Here is an 18,335-nt window from a genome sequence, read left to right on the forward strand (position 1 = left end):
ATGTAGGAATTTCTTATAAACTGAGTGTATGAATACTTTGTTTCACATGTTGCAAACATTTTCTCCCTGCCTCTTGTTTCTTGTTTCAAGGGTCTTTTAAAAAATGTTTTATTGAAGCATAGTTGATATATAATGTTGTGTTAATTTCTGCTGTATAGCACAGTGGTTCAATTGTACATATAAACATATCCTTTCTTTTTCAGATTCTTTTCCCATATAGGTTATCACAGAATATTGAGTAGAGTTCCCTGTGCTATACAGCAGGTCTCCAGTGACCATCCATTTCATATACAATTGTGTCCATATGCCAATCCCAAACCACCAATCCATCCCTCCCCCCATCTTTCCCCTTTGGTAACTATAACTGTTTTCGAAGTCTGTGAGTTTGTTTCTGTTTTGTAAATAAGCTCATTTTTTATCATTTTTTTAGAGTTCATATATATAAGTGATATCATATGTTTGTCTTTCTCTGTCTAACTTACCTCTGTATGATAATCTCTAGTATCATCCACGTTGCTGCAAATGGCATTATTTCATTCTTTTTTATATCTGAGTAATATTCTATTGTATCTTTATTCATTCATCTGGCAGTAGACATCTAGGTTGCTTTCATGTCTTGGCTATTGTGAATAGTTCCGCTATGAACATTGGGAAGCATGTTGCCCAGGAGTGGGATTACTGGGTCATATATTAGTTTTAATTTTAGTTTTTTGAGGAACCTCCATGCTGTATTCCATAGTGGTTGTACCAGTTTATATTCTCAGGGCTCTTTTCTTACATAAAAGTTTAAAAGTGAATTTTCATGTAATCAAATTTAAGGATTTCTTTCCTGTATGTCTTATTTCTTTCTATTTACCTATCTCAAAGGTCATAAGCATAATCTTTTATCTGTCTTCTAACAAAAGACCTTTGTATAAATCCTTTATGGATCAAACATTTATTTATATAAATAATATGAGGATAGGCTTTATTTATATATGTTTTCCATGTATGTAGCTAATTCAGCTAACTGCACTAATTTAACCATTTGTCCTTTTTTCTGCTCTTTGGTGCCACATTTATCATAGACTAAAAGACCACAAAAGTGTGAATCTGTTTTTAGACTTTGCACACTAATGAATTTCTATAGTTTTATGTCTTGCTAATGAGGAAAATCTTATCTCTTTGTTCTTTAAAACACTGCCTCAGATCTTTTTGCACATTTATTCTTTCATGTGAATTTTACAAGTAGTTTGAAAAGTTCCCTGAATGACATTGGTGGAATTTTCATTGGAATGCATGGAATTTATAGATTAGTTTTGGGGGAGAATTGACATATTTATAATACTGTCTTTCATCCATAAAGGTGATATATGTCTTTCTTCTTGCTCAGGTCCTCCTTATATGCTTCAATGAAGTTTTCCAAAAAGTCTTATGTGATTCTCATTAGTTTTATACTTTGGTTCTCTTGTAAAATGTACCTCCCCAAATATTGACTATTGCTGATATATGGAATAACATTGATCTTTGCATATTGACTTTGTTTTTACTAATCACCTTTAACTGAAATAGAAGTAACAGAAAGCATAAATATAAAAAAGTGTACAAATCATGATGGTATATCTTGATTATCACAAAATGAACATATTTGTGTAACTTCAACTCAGATCAAGGAACACCATTTTCAGGATCCCAGAAAACCACTTCCTTTCTCTTCCTTTGTCCCAAAAGTCACCACTGTCCTGATTTCAACCAGAATGAAATAATTTTGCCTGTTTTTGAACTTTCTATTAGTTTAACTATGCAGTATACAATCTTGTGCCTAGCTATTTTTGCCCAAGAAATATGTTGTTGCTCTGTAGTAATCCATTGTTTGATCATCATTGGGGTTATAATGAATGAGGCAATAATCAGCTTTCTTGAGAAGCTCTTTTGTATTTACACAACCTTTTGGGCCACACCCACAGCACATGGAGGGCCCCAGGCTAGGGGTCAAATCAGAGCTACAGCTGCCAGCCTGCACCACAGCCACAGCCATGCCAGATCTGAGCCGTGTCTGTGACCTACACCACAGCTCACGTCAACGCCAGATCCTTAACCACTGAGGAAGGCCAAGGATCAAACCCTCAACCTCATAGTTCCTAGTCGAATTCATTTCTGCTGCACCACAGGGATGGTCATCTTATATAAGCTCCCTTGCTTGGTCATCTTATATTAGCAGCTTTAGTAGATTCTGTTAAGCAAATCTGAAGACGGAATTAGCCAATTGGTGCATAAGTTTTGTTTTTCTAAAGATGAACTCTCTGGGAATTCCTGCCGTGGCTCGGTGGTTAACAAACCTTACTAGCATCTATGAGGACGTGGGTCCCATCCCTGGCCTTGTTCAGTGGGTTGAGGATCCGGCATTGCCGTGAGCTGTGGTGAAGGTCGCAGACACAACTCAGATGCCAAGTTGCTGTAGCTCTGGTGTAGGCCGGCGGCTGCAGCTCTGATTGGACCCCTAGCCTGGAACCTCCATATGCCACAGGTGCAGCCCTAAAAAGACAAAAACAAACAAACGAAAAAAATAAACTCTCTTCTTTTACTTTTTAAAATTTATTTATTTTTGGCTGCATCCATGGCATGTGGCAGTTCCCAGGCCAGAGATCAAACCCATGCTGCCATTGTGGCCTGTGCCACAGTTGCAGCAATGCTAGATCTTTAACCCGCTGTACCATAGGGGAACTTTTAATGAGCCTTCAAAACAGTATGACAGATACATCTCTGCAAGTTGGTCTTTACACTGTGATTTCCAAACAAGCAAACCTAGAATATCAATCAAGTAAGAGACACCCCCTTTTTGGCTAACTAATGAAGTTCACTTGGATAGTCTTCCTTCATATTGAAAATCTTCGTGTTAGTCCCTTAGTAAGAATACTTTTTGTGGCAGATGACTGAAACCCAATTCAAACTAACTTATGTAAAAATAAGTAAAATAGAAAAAAAAATACCTAAAAACATAAAGGGAAGGGAAAATGTCTTGATTGAAGTAATGAAACAGATGTTACCCCCCTGACTTTTTACAGTTTTTAACTCTCAACTCAGGTGTTCTCCAGAGGGAAAGTTTCCTTTTCCCATGTGTTAGCAAAAGATAGCTCCTAGTATTTTTGGGCTTATACTAAGGTCTTAAATGGCAAGGAGAGATGCATTTTCTCCTATTATTCATCTTAGTTCTTCCCCAGAGATGTTGATTGATTTTGCTGTATCCAGGGGGGGATGGTGTTTTCTGACTGGCTAAGCCTGGGTCATGTGTCCACCTGCAAGGAGAGGGCCAATGAGATGGGTATATCAATCTCACCGGGATCTCATGGTTTAAATGAGATTAATAGGGAACGTGGCTGGAGTGGTTTCCAAAGGGATGCTGCGCAGGCAAAGAAAAAACAAATAAATGTATGTACATTACTGTTACACAGTAGGTAATTAGGTGTAATTAGTTTATAGCCTTATACATGTTTAATTTGTTTGTGTTTTCCAGATTATTGCAAATCATCATATGCAGTCTATTTCATTTGCCTCTGGAGGGGATCCAGTAAGTATGAATTCATGAAAATTCTGTATGTGAGACTTAAAAGAACTTCCATATAAAACATATTAGCCATGACATATTTTCCCAAATATCTTATTATAGTTTGTAAATAGCTGCATGTAGCAGGTAATCAAAATTTGCTTTTGACAAAATATTTCCTGGTACTGGTTCTTCAAGTATTTGGATTAGAAGATAAACTAATAATACTCAGTTGTATTATTAGCCATGGAGTTATCATCTGAGAAGCTTCTTGTAGATGACAGCAAGCTCATAAAAAACACAAATATATCATACAGTCCTCCCTCAGAACCTTTTTTAGCACAGAATTCCAGCCAGATCCTGCTAATCAATTGGATTTGTCATATGAGAAGAGCCCTGTTTGCCATTCTGACTGTCAACCAAAGAATCTAAGTGTAACCTGAAATGAGCAACCAGGAGAGAGAACTTGTAGTTCCTCCCTCCCTCCCAAAAGGCCGTGTTGTGCTCATTTCTGTGAGTTGTTCGGGACTGAGCAGGTGCTCTCCCTCCAAGCCCTCCTTGTACAGTGGAGGTCCTTTCCTGACCTCTATCTGCATCACTTCTGGACCTGAGCAGAGAGAGAGGGCCACTGAAGCTAGGAAGCCTGTGACTCACCAAGAAACAAATCTATTTAAATTGAGGAAGCAGGAGGAGGAGGATTTTGCCCCTCGGTAACTCTGTGACATTTTTCTTGTACCTGCAAATGTATAACTGATGCTCAAACAACACAGGGGTTAGGGGCCCTATCTTTCACCAAGTTGAATATCTATGTATAACTTACTATGAGCCCTCCATATCTGTACCTCCTCTGAATCCGCCCTCCATCCAGCCTTGTAATCTGGTCTCAGCAGCAATCCCAAGGGATATGTATGGTAGCTAAGAGAGTCGACTACCAGCCTGAAAAGGCCAGCGCTATCACATCTCTTCCTAACCCATTATAGCTGGAATATCCATGAAGGAACTTGAATACTTTCCTTAAGCAATTTAAAATAATGAGTTCCAGGAGTTCTCTGGTGATCTAGCAGTTAATGCTATGGTGCAGGTTTGATCCCTGGCCCGGGAACTTCTGCATGCCTGGAGTGAGGCCAAATAAATAAATAAATAAAATAAAAATAATGAGTTCTGTAAGAGTAATGTGAAAAATAATTTTCACCGTTCGCCCTAAATTTCCCCTTTCAAGTTTCAAGTGTTGTTGTCTTTTTAGAATTGATATAAACATCCTCATTTGCCCTGTGTCCATCACTGTTCTCTAGAATCCTAGTTCTTTTTCAGTGTCTTTCCTTCTTTAGTTCTTTCAACCAACCAAAGCTCTACCCCTACCAGAAACAAACAATAAGGAATTTGTAGGCACTGTGGAAAAATTTATACCTGCTGAATTGAATAGTACCCCCTCTGCTCTCTGCAGCTGGGGAGAAAATCTGCTAGTTTAAAATAGAAAAGTAGAGCACCTATAAGCATTGGCATTAGTCCCAAATGAAGGTTTTCCCTCAGGTCAGAGAGGCAAGATGGTGGAGTGACATTCTCCAGAGTCAAGTAGACACGATTTATTTAAACTCTCTAAGCTTCAGAGTCTTCACCTGTAAAATGGGGAATGACTACCCTTGCTTCACCCTTTTATAAGAATTAAGTGAAATGGGGCATGTAAGCTGCTAGCCCAGTGCCTGGCACAGAATGATAAGAGGTAACTGTCGCCGTTATTGCTAACACATGCCAGTGTTTTCTTTCTTTTTTTAAAAAAAATTTTTTATTATGGTTGATTTATAATGTTCTGTCAATTTCTGCTGTATAGCAAAGTGATCCAGTTATACATATATACATTCTTTTTCTCACATTATTCTAATGTTCAATCACAAGTGATTAGATATAGTTCCCTGTGCTATACAACAGAATCTCATGGTTATTCATACCAAATGCAACAGTTTGTGTCTACTAACCCCAAACTCCCAGTCCATCCCACTTTCTCCCCCTTTCTCTTGGCAACCACAAATCTGTTCTCCATGTAAGTGAGTTTGTTTCTTCTCTGTAGACAGGTTTATTTGTACCATATATTAAATTCCAGATATAAGTGGTATCATATGGTGTTTGTCTTTTTCTTTCTGACATACTTCACTGTTTTATAGATAGACTCATTTGTGCCATATATTAGATTCCATATATAAGTGATATCATATGGTATTTGTCTTTCTTTTTCTGACTTGCTTCACTTAGTTTGAAAATCTCAAGTTCCATCCATATTGCTACAAATGGCATTATCTTGTTCATTTTTATGGCTGAGTAGTATTCCATTGTGTATATATACCACATCTTCTTAATCGATTCATCTGTCAGTGGACGTTTAGGTTGTTTGCATGTCTTGGCTATTGTGAATAGTGCTTCAATAAACATAGGGGTGCATGTATCTTTTTCAGTGAAGGTTTTGTCTGGATATATGCCCAGGAGTGGATTTGCTGGATCATATGGTAGTTCTATATTTAGTTTTCTGAGGTATCTCCATAATGTTTTCCATAGTGGTTGTACAATTTAAATTACCACCAACATTGTAGGAGGATTCCCTTTTCTCCACACCCTCTCCAGCATTTGTTATTTGTGGACTTACTAATGGTGGTGTGAAGTGATACCTCATTGTAGTTTTGATTTGCATTTCTCTAATAAATAGTGAAGTTGAGCATTTTTTCATTTGCCCATTGGCCATCTGTATGTGTTTCTTTGGAGAAATGTCTCTTCAGGACTTTTGCCCGTTTTTCAATTGGGTTGTTGATTTTTTTGCTGTTGAGTTGTATGAGTTGTTTGTAGATTTTGGAGATTAAGCCCTTGACAGTTGTGTCTTTTGAAACTATTTTCTCCTATTCCTTAAGTTGTCTCTCTTTTTTTTAATGATTTCTTTTGCTGTGCAGAAGTTGTAGATTTGATTAGGTTCCACTGGTTTATTTTTGTTTTTATGTCTATTGCTTTGGTAGACTTACCTAAGAAAACATTTGTAAGGTTGATGTCAGAGAATGTTTTGCCTATGTTTTCTTCTAAATTTTTATGGTGTCTTGTCTTATGTTTCAGTCTTTAAGCCATTTTGAGGTTGTTGTTTTCTTCTTTTTCATGGAGTGAGGGTGTGTTCATTGATTTACATGAAGCTGTTCAATTTTCCCAGCACCATTTGCTGAAGAGACTGTCTTTTCCCCATTTTATATTCTTGCCTCCTTTATCGAAGATTAATTGACCCAGGTGTCTGGGTTTATTTCTGGGTTCTCCATTCTGTTTCATGGGTCTGTATGTCCATTTTGGTATCAGTACCACATTGCTTGATTACTGTATCTTTGTAATATTGCCTGAGGTCTGGGAGAGTTATGGCTCCTGCTTGGTTTTTGTTCCTCAGGATTGTGTGGCAGTTCTGAGTCTTTAATAGTTCCATATAAATTTTGGGATTATTTGTTTTAGTTTATGGAAAATGTCATGGGTAGTTTGATAGGTATTTCATTGAATCTGTAGATTGCTTTGGGTAGTATGGCCATTTTTACAGTATTAATTCCTCCAACTGATGAGCATGGGATATCTTTCCATTTCTTTGAATCCTCTTTAATTTCCTTGATTAATGTTTTATGGTTCTCAGCATATAAGTCCTTCACTTCCTTGGTCAGATTTGTTCCTAGGTATTTAATTTTTGGGAGTGTGATTTTAAAAGGTATTATATTTTTATATTCCTTTCCTAGTATTTCATTGTTAGTATATGGAAATGAAACCAATTTCTGAATGTTAATCTTGTGTCCTGCTACTTTGCTGAATTTGTTGATCAGTTCGAGTAGTTTTTGTGTGGAGTCCTTAGGGTTTTCTACATACAGTATCATGTCATCTGCATACAGTGACAGTTTTACCTCTTATGTTCCAATTTGGATGTCTTTCATTTCTTTTGTTTGTCTGATTGCTGTGGCTATTTTATTCAATACTATGTTGAATAAAAATGGTGAGAGTTGGCATCTTTGTCTTGTTCTAGATTTTAGTGGGAAGGTCTTCAGCTTTTCTCCATTGAGTATTATATTTGCTGTGGGTTTGTCATAACCAGCTTTGATTATGTTAAGTTGTGTTGCCTCTATACCCACTTTGGTAATAGTTTTTTATCATGAATGGATGTTGGATTTTGTCAAATGCTCTTTCTGCATCTGTTGAGATGATCATGTGGATTTTGACTTTTCTGTTGTTAATGTGGTGTATGATATTGATTGATTTGCATTTGTTGAACCATCCTTGTGAACTTGGTATGAATTCCACTTGCTCATGGTTTATGATCTTTTTTATATGCTGTTGGATTTGGTTGGCTAAAATTTTGTTGAGGATTTTTGCACCTAATATTCATCAAAGATATTGGCCTACAATTTTCCTTTTTGGTAGTATCTTTGTCCGGTTTTGGTATTAAGGTGATGGTGACTTCATGAACGTCTTTGGGATTATTCCTTCTTCAATCTTTTGGAAAAGTGTAAGAAGGGTGGCTTTAAGTTCTACTTTGTATGTTTGGTAGAATTCTCCTGTGAAGCCATCTGGTCCTAGACTTGTGTTTGTGGGAAGTGTTTTTTATTACATTTTCAATTGCGTATCTAGTGATCGGTCTGTTCAATTGATCCATTTCTTCTTGATTGAGTTTTGGAGTTTTGGAGGGCTGTATTTCTCGAGAAAGTTGTCCATTTCTTCTAGCTTGTCAAATTTGTTGGCATATAATTGCTCATAGTATTCTCTTATGGTATTTTGTATTTCTGCAGTATCCATTGAGATTTTTCCTTTTCCATTTCTTATTTTGTTTGAGTTCTTTCTCTCCTTTTTTTGGTGAGTTTAGCCAGAGGTTTGTCAATTTTGTTTACCCTTTCAAAAAACCAGCTTTTGGTTTTATTGATCTTTTCTGGTTTTTTTTTTTTGAATCTCTTATTTTATTGATTTCCTCTCTGATCTTTATGATTTCCTTCCTTCTGCTGACTTAAGGTTTTGTTTGTTCTTCTTCTTATAATTCTTTTAGGTGGTAGATTAAGTTGTCGATTTGAGCTATTTCTTCTTTTTTGAGGAAGGCCTGTATCACTATGAATTTCCCTCTAAGCACTGCTTTTGTGGCATCTCATAGATTTTGAATGGTTGTGTTTTCATTATCATTTATTTTGAGTCATTTTAAAATTTCCCTTTTTATTTCCTCATTGACCCATTTGTTTTTAGTAGTATGTTGTTTAGTCTCCGTGTAGTCATTTTCTCATTTCTTTTCCTGTGGTTGATTTCTAGTTTCATGCCATTGTGGTCAGAGAAGATACTTGAAATAATTTCTATAGTCTTAAATATGTTGAGGTTGTTTTTGTGTCCCAATATGTAGTCAGTCTTAGAGAATATTCCATGTGCACTTGAAAAGAATGTGTATTCTGATATTTTGGGGTTATGTTTTGAAAATATCAATTAAATCTAAGTTTTTATTGTGTCATTTAGGACCTCTGTTGCCTTACTGATTTTCTGTCTAGAAGATCTGTGCATTGATGTGAGTGGGATGCTAAAGTTTTCCACTATTACTGTATACCCATCAACTTCTCTTTTTACCTCTGTTAGTATTTGCTGTGTGTTTTAGGGTGCACCTATATTAGGGGCATGTATATTGATAAGTGTAATATCCTCTTCTTGAATAGATCTTTTTATCATTAAATAGTATTTTTTCTCTGTCTTTCTTTATGGCCTTCATTTTAAAGTCTATTTTGTCTGATATGAGTATTGCAACTCCCACTTTCCTGTCTTTTCCTTTCAAGTAAAATGTCTTTTTCAATTCCCTCACTGTCGATTTATATGTGTCTTTTGCCCTATAGTGAGTCTCTTAGGCAGCATATTGTAGGCTCTTGTTTTTTTTAATCCATTCTTCCACTCTGTGTCTTTTGGTTGGAGCATGCAGTCCATTGACATTTAAGGTAGTTATTGATGAATATGTGTTGATTGCCAATTTAAACCTGCTTTCCAGTTGACTCTGTGTTTTTCCTTTGTTCCTTTATTTTTTTTTTTTGGTTGGATGATTTCCTTTTATTTTATGCTCGTGTCCTCTTCTTTTTAGTTTTTGTGAATGTATTTTTGGTTTTAATTTGCGATTGTCCTGTTTTTCAAGTATGTGAATCCTTTCCTCTATCTGCTTGCTTTAGCCTGATGGTCATATAGGCTCAATCACATTCTAGAAATAAGAGTCTAGATTTTCTTACTTTCCTTGCCCACATTTTATGATTTAGATGTCCTTTTTTAACATCTTCATGTTGATCCTTTTGCTGTTCCTTGTGTTTATTGTTGCTTTTACAATAGGGTTTATTTTTTTCCTTTTAAATCTGTATATTGGCTTATTTAAGTGATTATTTTCTAATTGTGATTTCCTCCATGCTATTTCTTCTTACTTCTTTTTTGTTTAGAGGAGCCCTTTCAGTATTTCTTTTGGAATAGTATTGCTGTACTCTTAGTTTTTGTTTGTTAGAGAAATCCTTTATTTCTCCTTCTATTTTATTTTATTTTTATGTATCTATTTATTTATTTTTTTGTCTTTTTAGGGCCATATGGAGGTTCCCAGGCTAGGGGTCTAATTAGAACTGCTGCTGCTGGCCTACGCCAGAGCCACAGCAATGCCAGATCTGAGCCATGTCTGTGACCTACACCACAGCTAATGGCAACACTGGAACCTTAACCCACTGAGCAAGGCCAGGGATTGAACCCACAACCTCGTGGTTCCTAGTCAGATTAGTTTCTGCTTCACCATGATGGGAACGCCCCTCTCCTTCTATTTTAAATGATATTCTTGCTGGGTAGAGTATTCTAGGCTGCAAATTTTCCCCTTTTAGTACTTTGATTATATCTTTTTTTTTTTCTGGGAGAAGAATTTATTTACTTTTTTTTTTTATTTTATTTTCCCACTGTACAGCAAGGGGGTCAGGTTATCCTTACATGTATACATTACAATTACAGTTTTTCCCCCACCCTTTCTTCTGTTGCAACATGAGTATCTAGACATAGTTCTCAATGCTATTCAGCAGGATCTCCTTGTAAATCTATTCTAAGTTGTGTCTGATAAGCCCAAGCTCCCGATCCCTCCCACTCCCTCCCCCTCCCATCAGGCAGCCACAAGTCTTTTCTCCAAGTCCATGATTTTCTTTTCTGAGGAGATGTTCATTTGTGCTGGATATTAGATTCCAGTTATAAGTGATATCATATGGTATTTGTCTTTGTCTTTCTGGCTCATTTCACTCAGGATGAGATTCTCTAGTTCCATCCATGTTGCTGCAAATGGCATTATGTCATCCTTTTTTATGGCTGAGTAGTATTCCATTGTGTATATATACCACATCTTCCGAATCCAATCATCTGTCGATGGACATGTGGATTATATCTTGCCTCTCTCTTGTGGCCTGTAATGTTTCTATAGAGAAATCAGCTGGTAGCCTTATGGTGACTCCCTTATAATTAATTCTTTGTTTTTCTCTTGCTGCCTTTAGAATCCTCTCTTTATCTTTAACTTTTGCTATTTTTATTATAATTTGTTTTGGTGTGGGCCTGCTTGGGTTCAACTTGTTTAAGGCCATCCGTACTTCCTGTATCTTGATATCTGTTTCCTTTAGATTTGGAAAGTTTTCGGTGATAATTTCTTCAAATATATTTTCTTTCTTTCTTTCTTTCTTTCTTTCTTTCTTTCTTTCTTTCTTTCTTTCTTTCTTTCTTTCTTTCTTTCTTTCTTTCTTTCTTTTGTGTGTGTCTTTTTAGGACCATATCCGTGGCATGTGGAGGTTCCCAGGCTGGGGATCAAATTGGGGCTGTAGCTGCTGGCCTATGCCACAGCCACAGTAATGTGGGATCTGAACTGTGTCTGTGACCTTCACCACAGCTCACAGCAACGCTGGATCCTTAACCCACTGAGCAAGGCCAGGGATTGAATCCATGTCCTCATGGGTATTTGTTGGGTTTGTTAACCACTGAGCCATGATGGGAACTCCTTCAAATAAATTTTCAATCTCTTCTTTTTCTTCTCCTTGTGGTATCCCTATTATGTGTGGATTTGTCTGCTTTATATTATCCCTTTGATCTTTGATATTGATCTCATGTTTTTTCATTTGGTTTTCTGTCTGCTGTCCTGATTGGGTGATTTCCATTATTCTGTCTTCCAAGTCTCTAATTCATTCCTCTGTATTATTCATTCCGTTGTTCAGTGCCTTTAACTCAGCTTGCATCTCTGCAAATGAATTTTCTAATTTTTCTTGGCTCCTCCTCATGTTTTATAGTTTGTTTATAAAATAATCTGTATTACTATTCGTATCTGTTCTAATTTCTTGATATTTGCTCTTAATTCCTTCAGTATTTTTAATATCTCCTTTTGGAACTTGGTGTCTCTTAGACTGCAGAGGTCTCTTTCATGGTTTGCTCCTTCAGGGAAATTTTCCTGTTCTTTTAACTGGGAATGGTTCCTGAGCATTTTCATTTGGCTTTTATTTTTCTTATTCTGTGAGTTTAGGGAAAACAACTACTGTAGTCTTGGAGGGCTATTTATATGTGAGAGTGCCCCTGCGTATTTTGTGAGGGCTTACTATTTATTTTTGATGTGAGGGCTCCTTTTTGTTTGGATGCTTGCTGTCTCTTTCCTTGGTGTGTGGTGACTGTTACCCCCTTGATAGGGTGCTTTGTGTTCTTCCAGGGAGATGGAGGCAATGGGCAGGATTAGTAGCCAGTGCCTGGTTTCTGGGCCCTTAATGGTGGCAAGGACCCATGGGAAGGTGGTGCAGACTGCTCTTAGTTGCAGGATACTGGGATGTGGCAGTGACCCTCAGGCAGGTGTATGCAGCACCCTGATTGTTTGGCAGTGGCAGCGATAGGGCATGTGTGTTCCCAGGGCAGTGAGAGCAACAATGGGTGGTGCTCAGTTGCAGTGTCCTCCTCTGTGCCAATCTCTGAGGTGACTAGGGCCATAGGTGGTACCTGTTTATGAACCCCTAGTGGTGGCAGGCCATACCCACCTCTGAAGTCTGAGATGACTGCAGTGGTTTACCCCCACCACCTGTAGACCACACAAGGAGGGCCCCATACCTTGGGCAAAAGGTGCCTCACCATCCATAGCCCTGCCCTCTGAGAGTCCACATGTGTGCAGATAAAGATATTCCTATGGTCTGCCCCTCCTCCTTTTTCCCTCCCCAACAGTGTGCCTTGCTTCTACTCTGGGTTCCCTTGGCTATGGTGTTCCACTCTCTAGCCTTTGGTGCACTGCTCCCTAGCCCCAGGCTGTCTCCACACAGCCAACCCTAGTCTTATTCCCCTGAACTGACCTCCAGAGCTTGAGTCTCAGCACCCAGAACCCTTCTGAGTATCTCAGGCTATGGTGCCCTGGGACGTAGTACTGATAGTCTGAGCAGTTCTCTCTCTTTCTTTGCCCTCCCCAGTCCAGCTGCTGCACTTTTCTCTGCAACTTTGAGGTCTGTCCATCTCAGCTAATCTCATCTGTTAGGTGGCTTCCCAGGGTGTGGGTTCCTTTCCTCTTCAACAGCTCCCTTTCAGGAGTGCTAGTCTTGTCCTAATTCCTTTCTTTCTCTCTCTCTTTTTTCCCTTTTGCTCTACACAGTTATGTGGAAGGTTTCTTGCCCTTTTTGGAGGTTTAAGGTCTTCTGTCAGCATTCAGTAGATGTTCTGTGTGGATTTTTTTTTAATGTGTTTGTGGGAGAAGGTGCGCACCACATTTTATTACTCTTCTGCTATCTTGATCCCACCTCCAGTATTTTCTTAGGACATTTCATTGAGATAATTTACAATATCACAGCTAACTGGGAAGGAAGCTGAAATTCTCTGTGGCCCATTGAAGAACCCTTGTTTCTACCATATTCTCTCCAGAGTTTAAAAAATACTGGGTGTTCCGCCTCACCTATTGACCTCACTTACCCTTGCTTTGACTCTCTTCTCCAAAACAGTTCTCTCTTTTCCTTCTTGGTAATGCTTCTATGTCTATATATGATTTCTGCATCTCAAGAATGCCTTATGATTATTTCAAAATTAAACACATTTCTTGTACCCCTCCCCACTATTTGTGCTTTCCTTTTTAACATTCTCTAAATTCTCCTGGATATTTCTAGTTATCGAATTTTAGGACTATAAGAATGTTGGAGACTCTTTTGAAGATGAGGAAAATGAGGTCTGGAGTGGTCCCACCATTTCTTTCCCATCAACTAATATAGCCGCTAGCACTGCTGGAATCACACCATCTTTTTACCTTCAAAATTAGCAGCCAAGTCTTCTGCAATGGTGGCTTTGCTTCTAGATTGTATAATGTAAGGCTCATATATATGTCCTTATTTATTCACAAGATACTTTAAATCTTTTATCTTTTTTTTTTTTTTTTTGTCTTTTTTTGCTATTTCTTGGGCCGCTCCCGCAGCATATGGAGGTTCCCAGGCTAGGGGTCCAATCGGAGCTGTAGCCACCGGCCTGCGCCAGAGCCACAGCAACGCAGGATCCGAGCCGCGTCTGTGACCTACACCACAGCTCACGGCAATGATGAAACCTTGACCAACTGAGCAAGGGCAGGGACCGAACCCGCAACCTCATGGTTCCTAGTCGGATTCGTTAACCACTGCGCCACGACGGGAACTCCTTAAATCTTTTATCTTTTTGCATAAGAGAGATTTACTTAGGTGTCTGTTATTTTTTAAAATAACTGCAGACAAGTTATGCTGACCCTGAGATCCGCTTCCTGTGTGATTCATTGTGGGTTATTAAGTGATTGTCCTTGAGGGTATTACAAACATGGGCTTTTATTTCCTGCCAGTTGATTGCATCTTCCCTCTAGAGAGTCACCCTTCTAATCTGCAAATGACATTGTGTGTATTTTTTTCCCTGAGAACTAAGATAACAAAAAGCATCTTTAAATATTAAAATCTTATCATTCATCACCGTACTCTTTTCAGTAAAAGTCAGAATTACCAAGTAGCTTTTTGTTTGTTGGTTTTTATGAAGTCAGCAGCACATCTCCTTTTTTTGAACTCCTTAGGTTTTTTTTATGGGTTCTCTTTTTCAAAAACAATCTATCCTTTCTACCTATTGATCAAATATATGCCTTGTATTTTTGCTTTATTATTCTTTAAGTCAAATTTCACTACCCTTAAGCAAGCTAACAGCCACAAAATCCATGTCTCTTTTATCACCTTATTTTCTGATGTATGTGGTATTGGACAACTAGGAAACCATGGTACCACGTCCCAGTTTATGGCACTGTTGTGACTGCAGAACCCCTGTTGTTTCAACTTTTGACACAGAAGAGCATTATAATCCCTTACCATTTTTAAAAAAGAATATATTTGTCCTAACATATTCCCTACCTGCATTCTCTTTTATTCATAGTTTGCCTCTAAATTTTTAATTTTCAAATTCTCTCCCCAAGGAACAGAGAACGTGGACTCCACAGTTGCTAAATATATAGTGTATATTTGTTTATATTCCCTCCTAGGATGCTTTCCTTTTCTCTTTATTTATTTATTTATTTGTCTTTCTAGGGCCACACCGGTGACATATGGAGGTTCCTAAGCTAGGGGTCGAATCAGAGCTGTAGCTGCCATCCTACACCACAGCCACAGCAATGCCAGATTCGAGCCATTTCTGCAACCTACACCACAGCTCACAGCAATGCCAGATCCTTAACCCACTGAACGAGGCCAGGGATCAAACCTGTGTTCTCATGGATGTAGTCAGACTCATTTCTTCTGAGCCATGACAGGAACTCCTCTTTTCTCTTTAAACATAAACTTTAGTGGAAGTCTTTGCCTGAGTATCATGTCCTAAATGTACTCTTCTCTTTCAACAGGACACTCCATTCATTTTAAATGCAAACATTTTTCCCTTTTTTTATAGGATACTACAGACTATGTTGCCTACGTAGCTAAAGATCCAGTTAATCAACGAGGTATGGAAAGCAACTTCTAGATTTTCTTAAGAGCTATATAAAAGTGCTATATACCACTTTTAAAAAGTAACAAGCAATTATTTTTAGTATACAGTATGACAAGGATCACTAGAGTGCTATATTGGGGATCTTGAAATACTGTGTAAATTCGAGTTTGAAAGAAATAGCTCTGCTAGTAGAGCAAAGTAGAGAAAATATATATGTGGGATTTAAATCCCAGTCATTTGAGGGACCCATAAACCAAAGAGCTTATCATCTATTTGTATAAATAAAAGAGAAGACGTTTTGGTTATGATAGATGGGGCTGGCTGACACATCTCCAGTGGACAAATGAATTACACATAAGACCCAAACCAGTGAGGTTGTTGGTCTGCATGGCCTTGGTGTATGTGTGCACACGTGCGGACATTAATGTGTGTGTGTTTAAATGTATTGAACTTGTGCACTTGCTGTTCAAGAGCCTGGCACGTCACTTTGAGTGTGTGCCTCTTTCTCATCTCTTGGATCTCAGTTTAAATGTCTCTTCTTCAGAGAGACCTTCTTTGACTGGTAGCCTATCATCTCCAGTACTATACCCCACCCTGCTGTGTTATAACATTTCATTTCTCTTCTATTGACACTTATCCCATGTTTTTGTTACTTTATTGATGTATTTAGCGTCTGTCCTTTCTACTAAAAGCTCCAGGAGGTCAGGAACCTGTTTATCTTATTCATTGTTGTTTCCCAAACACCCATCACAATGTCTTACACATGGGAGATGCTCAGTAACTATTTTTGTCGAATAACTGAGTGAATGGAAGAATGCATTGATTAGCTCTCTCATCCCAGGATTTGGCAAGGTTGCCCAAGATACTCACCTTTAAGCCACACCTTCGATCAAGGGCGAAGTGCCTGAGGTCATTGGACCTCTATAGACAGACATTCTTAGTGTTGTTTCTCATCCCTGACTCTGTGACATTGAGACTTCTCTTAGGAATGAATGTTAGGTTGCTTCTCCTCCTTAACCAGAGCCTGTGAGTTGGGCAGCATCGTCTGTCATCCCAGGGGTAACATGTTTTTTACCTCAAACACTTATGAAGTACACGTGGAGTGGAATTTGGAAATTCGGAGAGCCATAGGACACAGAGGTAGAAATGTGCATGGCATACTGGAAGCAAATGAATAAAACACTCTTACTAGAAGAGATTGTCTATGGAGAGGGAAAAAGTCAAAAAAGCATCTACAGGGCACATAGGGGAGAGCTAATAAGTATGGACTCCATCCTGTGGGCAGATGGATGGAGAAAGCTGTTTACGAAGCAGAGATCTAGGAAGGTTGTATTGACAGCAGGTGAAGTAGATAGATTCAGAGAAAAATATAAGGCAGGAAAGCTATTGTGATCATCAGAAATGAAACTATGTACTGGCATAGGACCTGGAACATAGTAGATGCTTAGTAAACACTGGCCAAGAGAACGTGTCTCGATGAGATGGAAAGAGGAAACAGGTGACCAATGTTATGCAATACTCCATTAAAATATACTCTAATAACTACATAATGAAGAATGGATATTGGTCAGAGAGTGGGTAGGAGAGGTAGGAACTAGTGAAGGGGAGGAGGAGTAGGTGTGGAGCACAGCAAAGGATGCCAGAGAGCAGCCTCTTTTAATCAATCCCAAGCTTCCCTAAAGAATGACTGTATGCTATTTTGGGAAAGGCCTCTGGCAACAAAGGCCTTCATCTCAACCTGGAAGGGACAGGATAAAAGGAAGAACAAAGAGATCAGGCAATCTAGATGTTTAGTAACTTTGCCATCAGTCACTGAACATCTCAAGCATGTCATGACCCTTCGGTAAGCTGTGGGAGGAGTGCAGAGATGAAAGCTGGCTGTTGAGGGTAATGGCCCAGCAAGACCCACAGTCTGGGCAAAGTTCCCCACTTGCTTCGATGAACTAAGAGAGGCAGAGAAATTTATGAAGCAACTCATTCACTTTGAAATCTCCTGTTCTGGGGCCTGAGTAGTTCATCAGCACTAATATGCTTCAGGGGACCCACAGAGATCACAGCAAGGAATCTGCAAAGGCATTTATGAGAAATGTTGACTGAGCTCCTGAACGGAATGTGAAAGTTCAGAAGAGAGCAGACTCAGAAACAGTTCAGGTGGAGACTTCAGTGTTTTCCTTCTTTAGTCCCCAGCCTGTGGAGAGGAAGTAAGAAAGATGGAGGAGTTAGAGTGGGTGGAGATCATAATTCTTCCCCCATCTCACCGGAGACCTCAGCTGAGTTGTTTCCCATCCTGCACCTCAGTTTCTTTAAGTGGGAGTGATAACATCTACGTGCAGGTATTGTTGGGAGGACTCTGAGACACTACAGGGGAAGCCTCTCTTGTCTCATCTTTCTTTCTTCTTCAGGGAAGCAGGTCAGTCTAGTTGTTAGATGACTTAGAAACATAGGGTCATTTTCTTGGGCATTGCTGTTGCTGTGGTTTAGGCTGGCAGCTACAACTCTGGTTAGACCCCTAGGCCAGGAGGTTCCAATGCCAAAGATGCAGCCCTAAAAAGACAAAAAAAAAAAAAAAAAAGAAAAGAAAAAAAAAAAGAAATAGAAATCAGGTGATCCTGAGGATTTAATGAGATATATATGCAATACATATATCTCAATGCCTGGCTCATAGTAAGTATACAATAAATGACAACCAATGTTATTATTGTGTGGAGTGATTTAGAGTGATGAGAAACAGGGGTTTTTTATAAACAGGAAAAACATACAACCCAGTAGAGAAATAAGAACCAGAAGTTATTTATTGCATGCTGGTCACATGTCAGGCTTTGTCAGGAATATTTAGTCTGCATTATCTCATTTCATCCTTACAACTATCCTGTGAAGTTGG

At 38.6% G+C, this 18,335-nt stretch overlaps 1 protein-coding gene across 2 annotated transcripts in view; it reads left to right on the forward strand.

Moving 5' to 3' along the window:
* SHC4 (SHC adaptor protein 4) overlaps positions 1 to 18,335 on the forward strand; it is a 148,680-nt gene that overhangs the window by 90,693 nt on the left and 39,652 nt on the right. For both annotated transcript variants that reach the window (XM_013993029.2, XM_003121520.4), the window contains exons 5-6: positions 3,494 to 3,547; positions 15,416 to 15,467. In XM_013993029.2, the coding sequence (XP_013848483.1) occupies positions 3,494 to 3,547; positions 15,416 to 15,467 (106 nt within the window). The remainder of the gene's footprint in view (positions 1 to 3,493; positions 3,548 to 15,415; positions 15,468 to 18,335) is intronic.

Source organism: Sus scrofa, chromosome 1 (assembly GCF_000003025.6).
Source record: "Sus scrofa isolate TJ Tabasco breed Duroc chromosome 1, Sscrofa11.1, whole genome shotgun sequence".
NCBI classification, from domain to species: Eukaryota; Metazoa; Chordata; class Mammalia; order Artiodactyla; family Suidae; genus Sus; species Sus scrofa.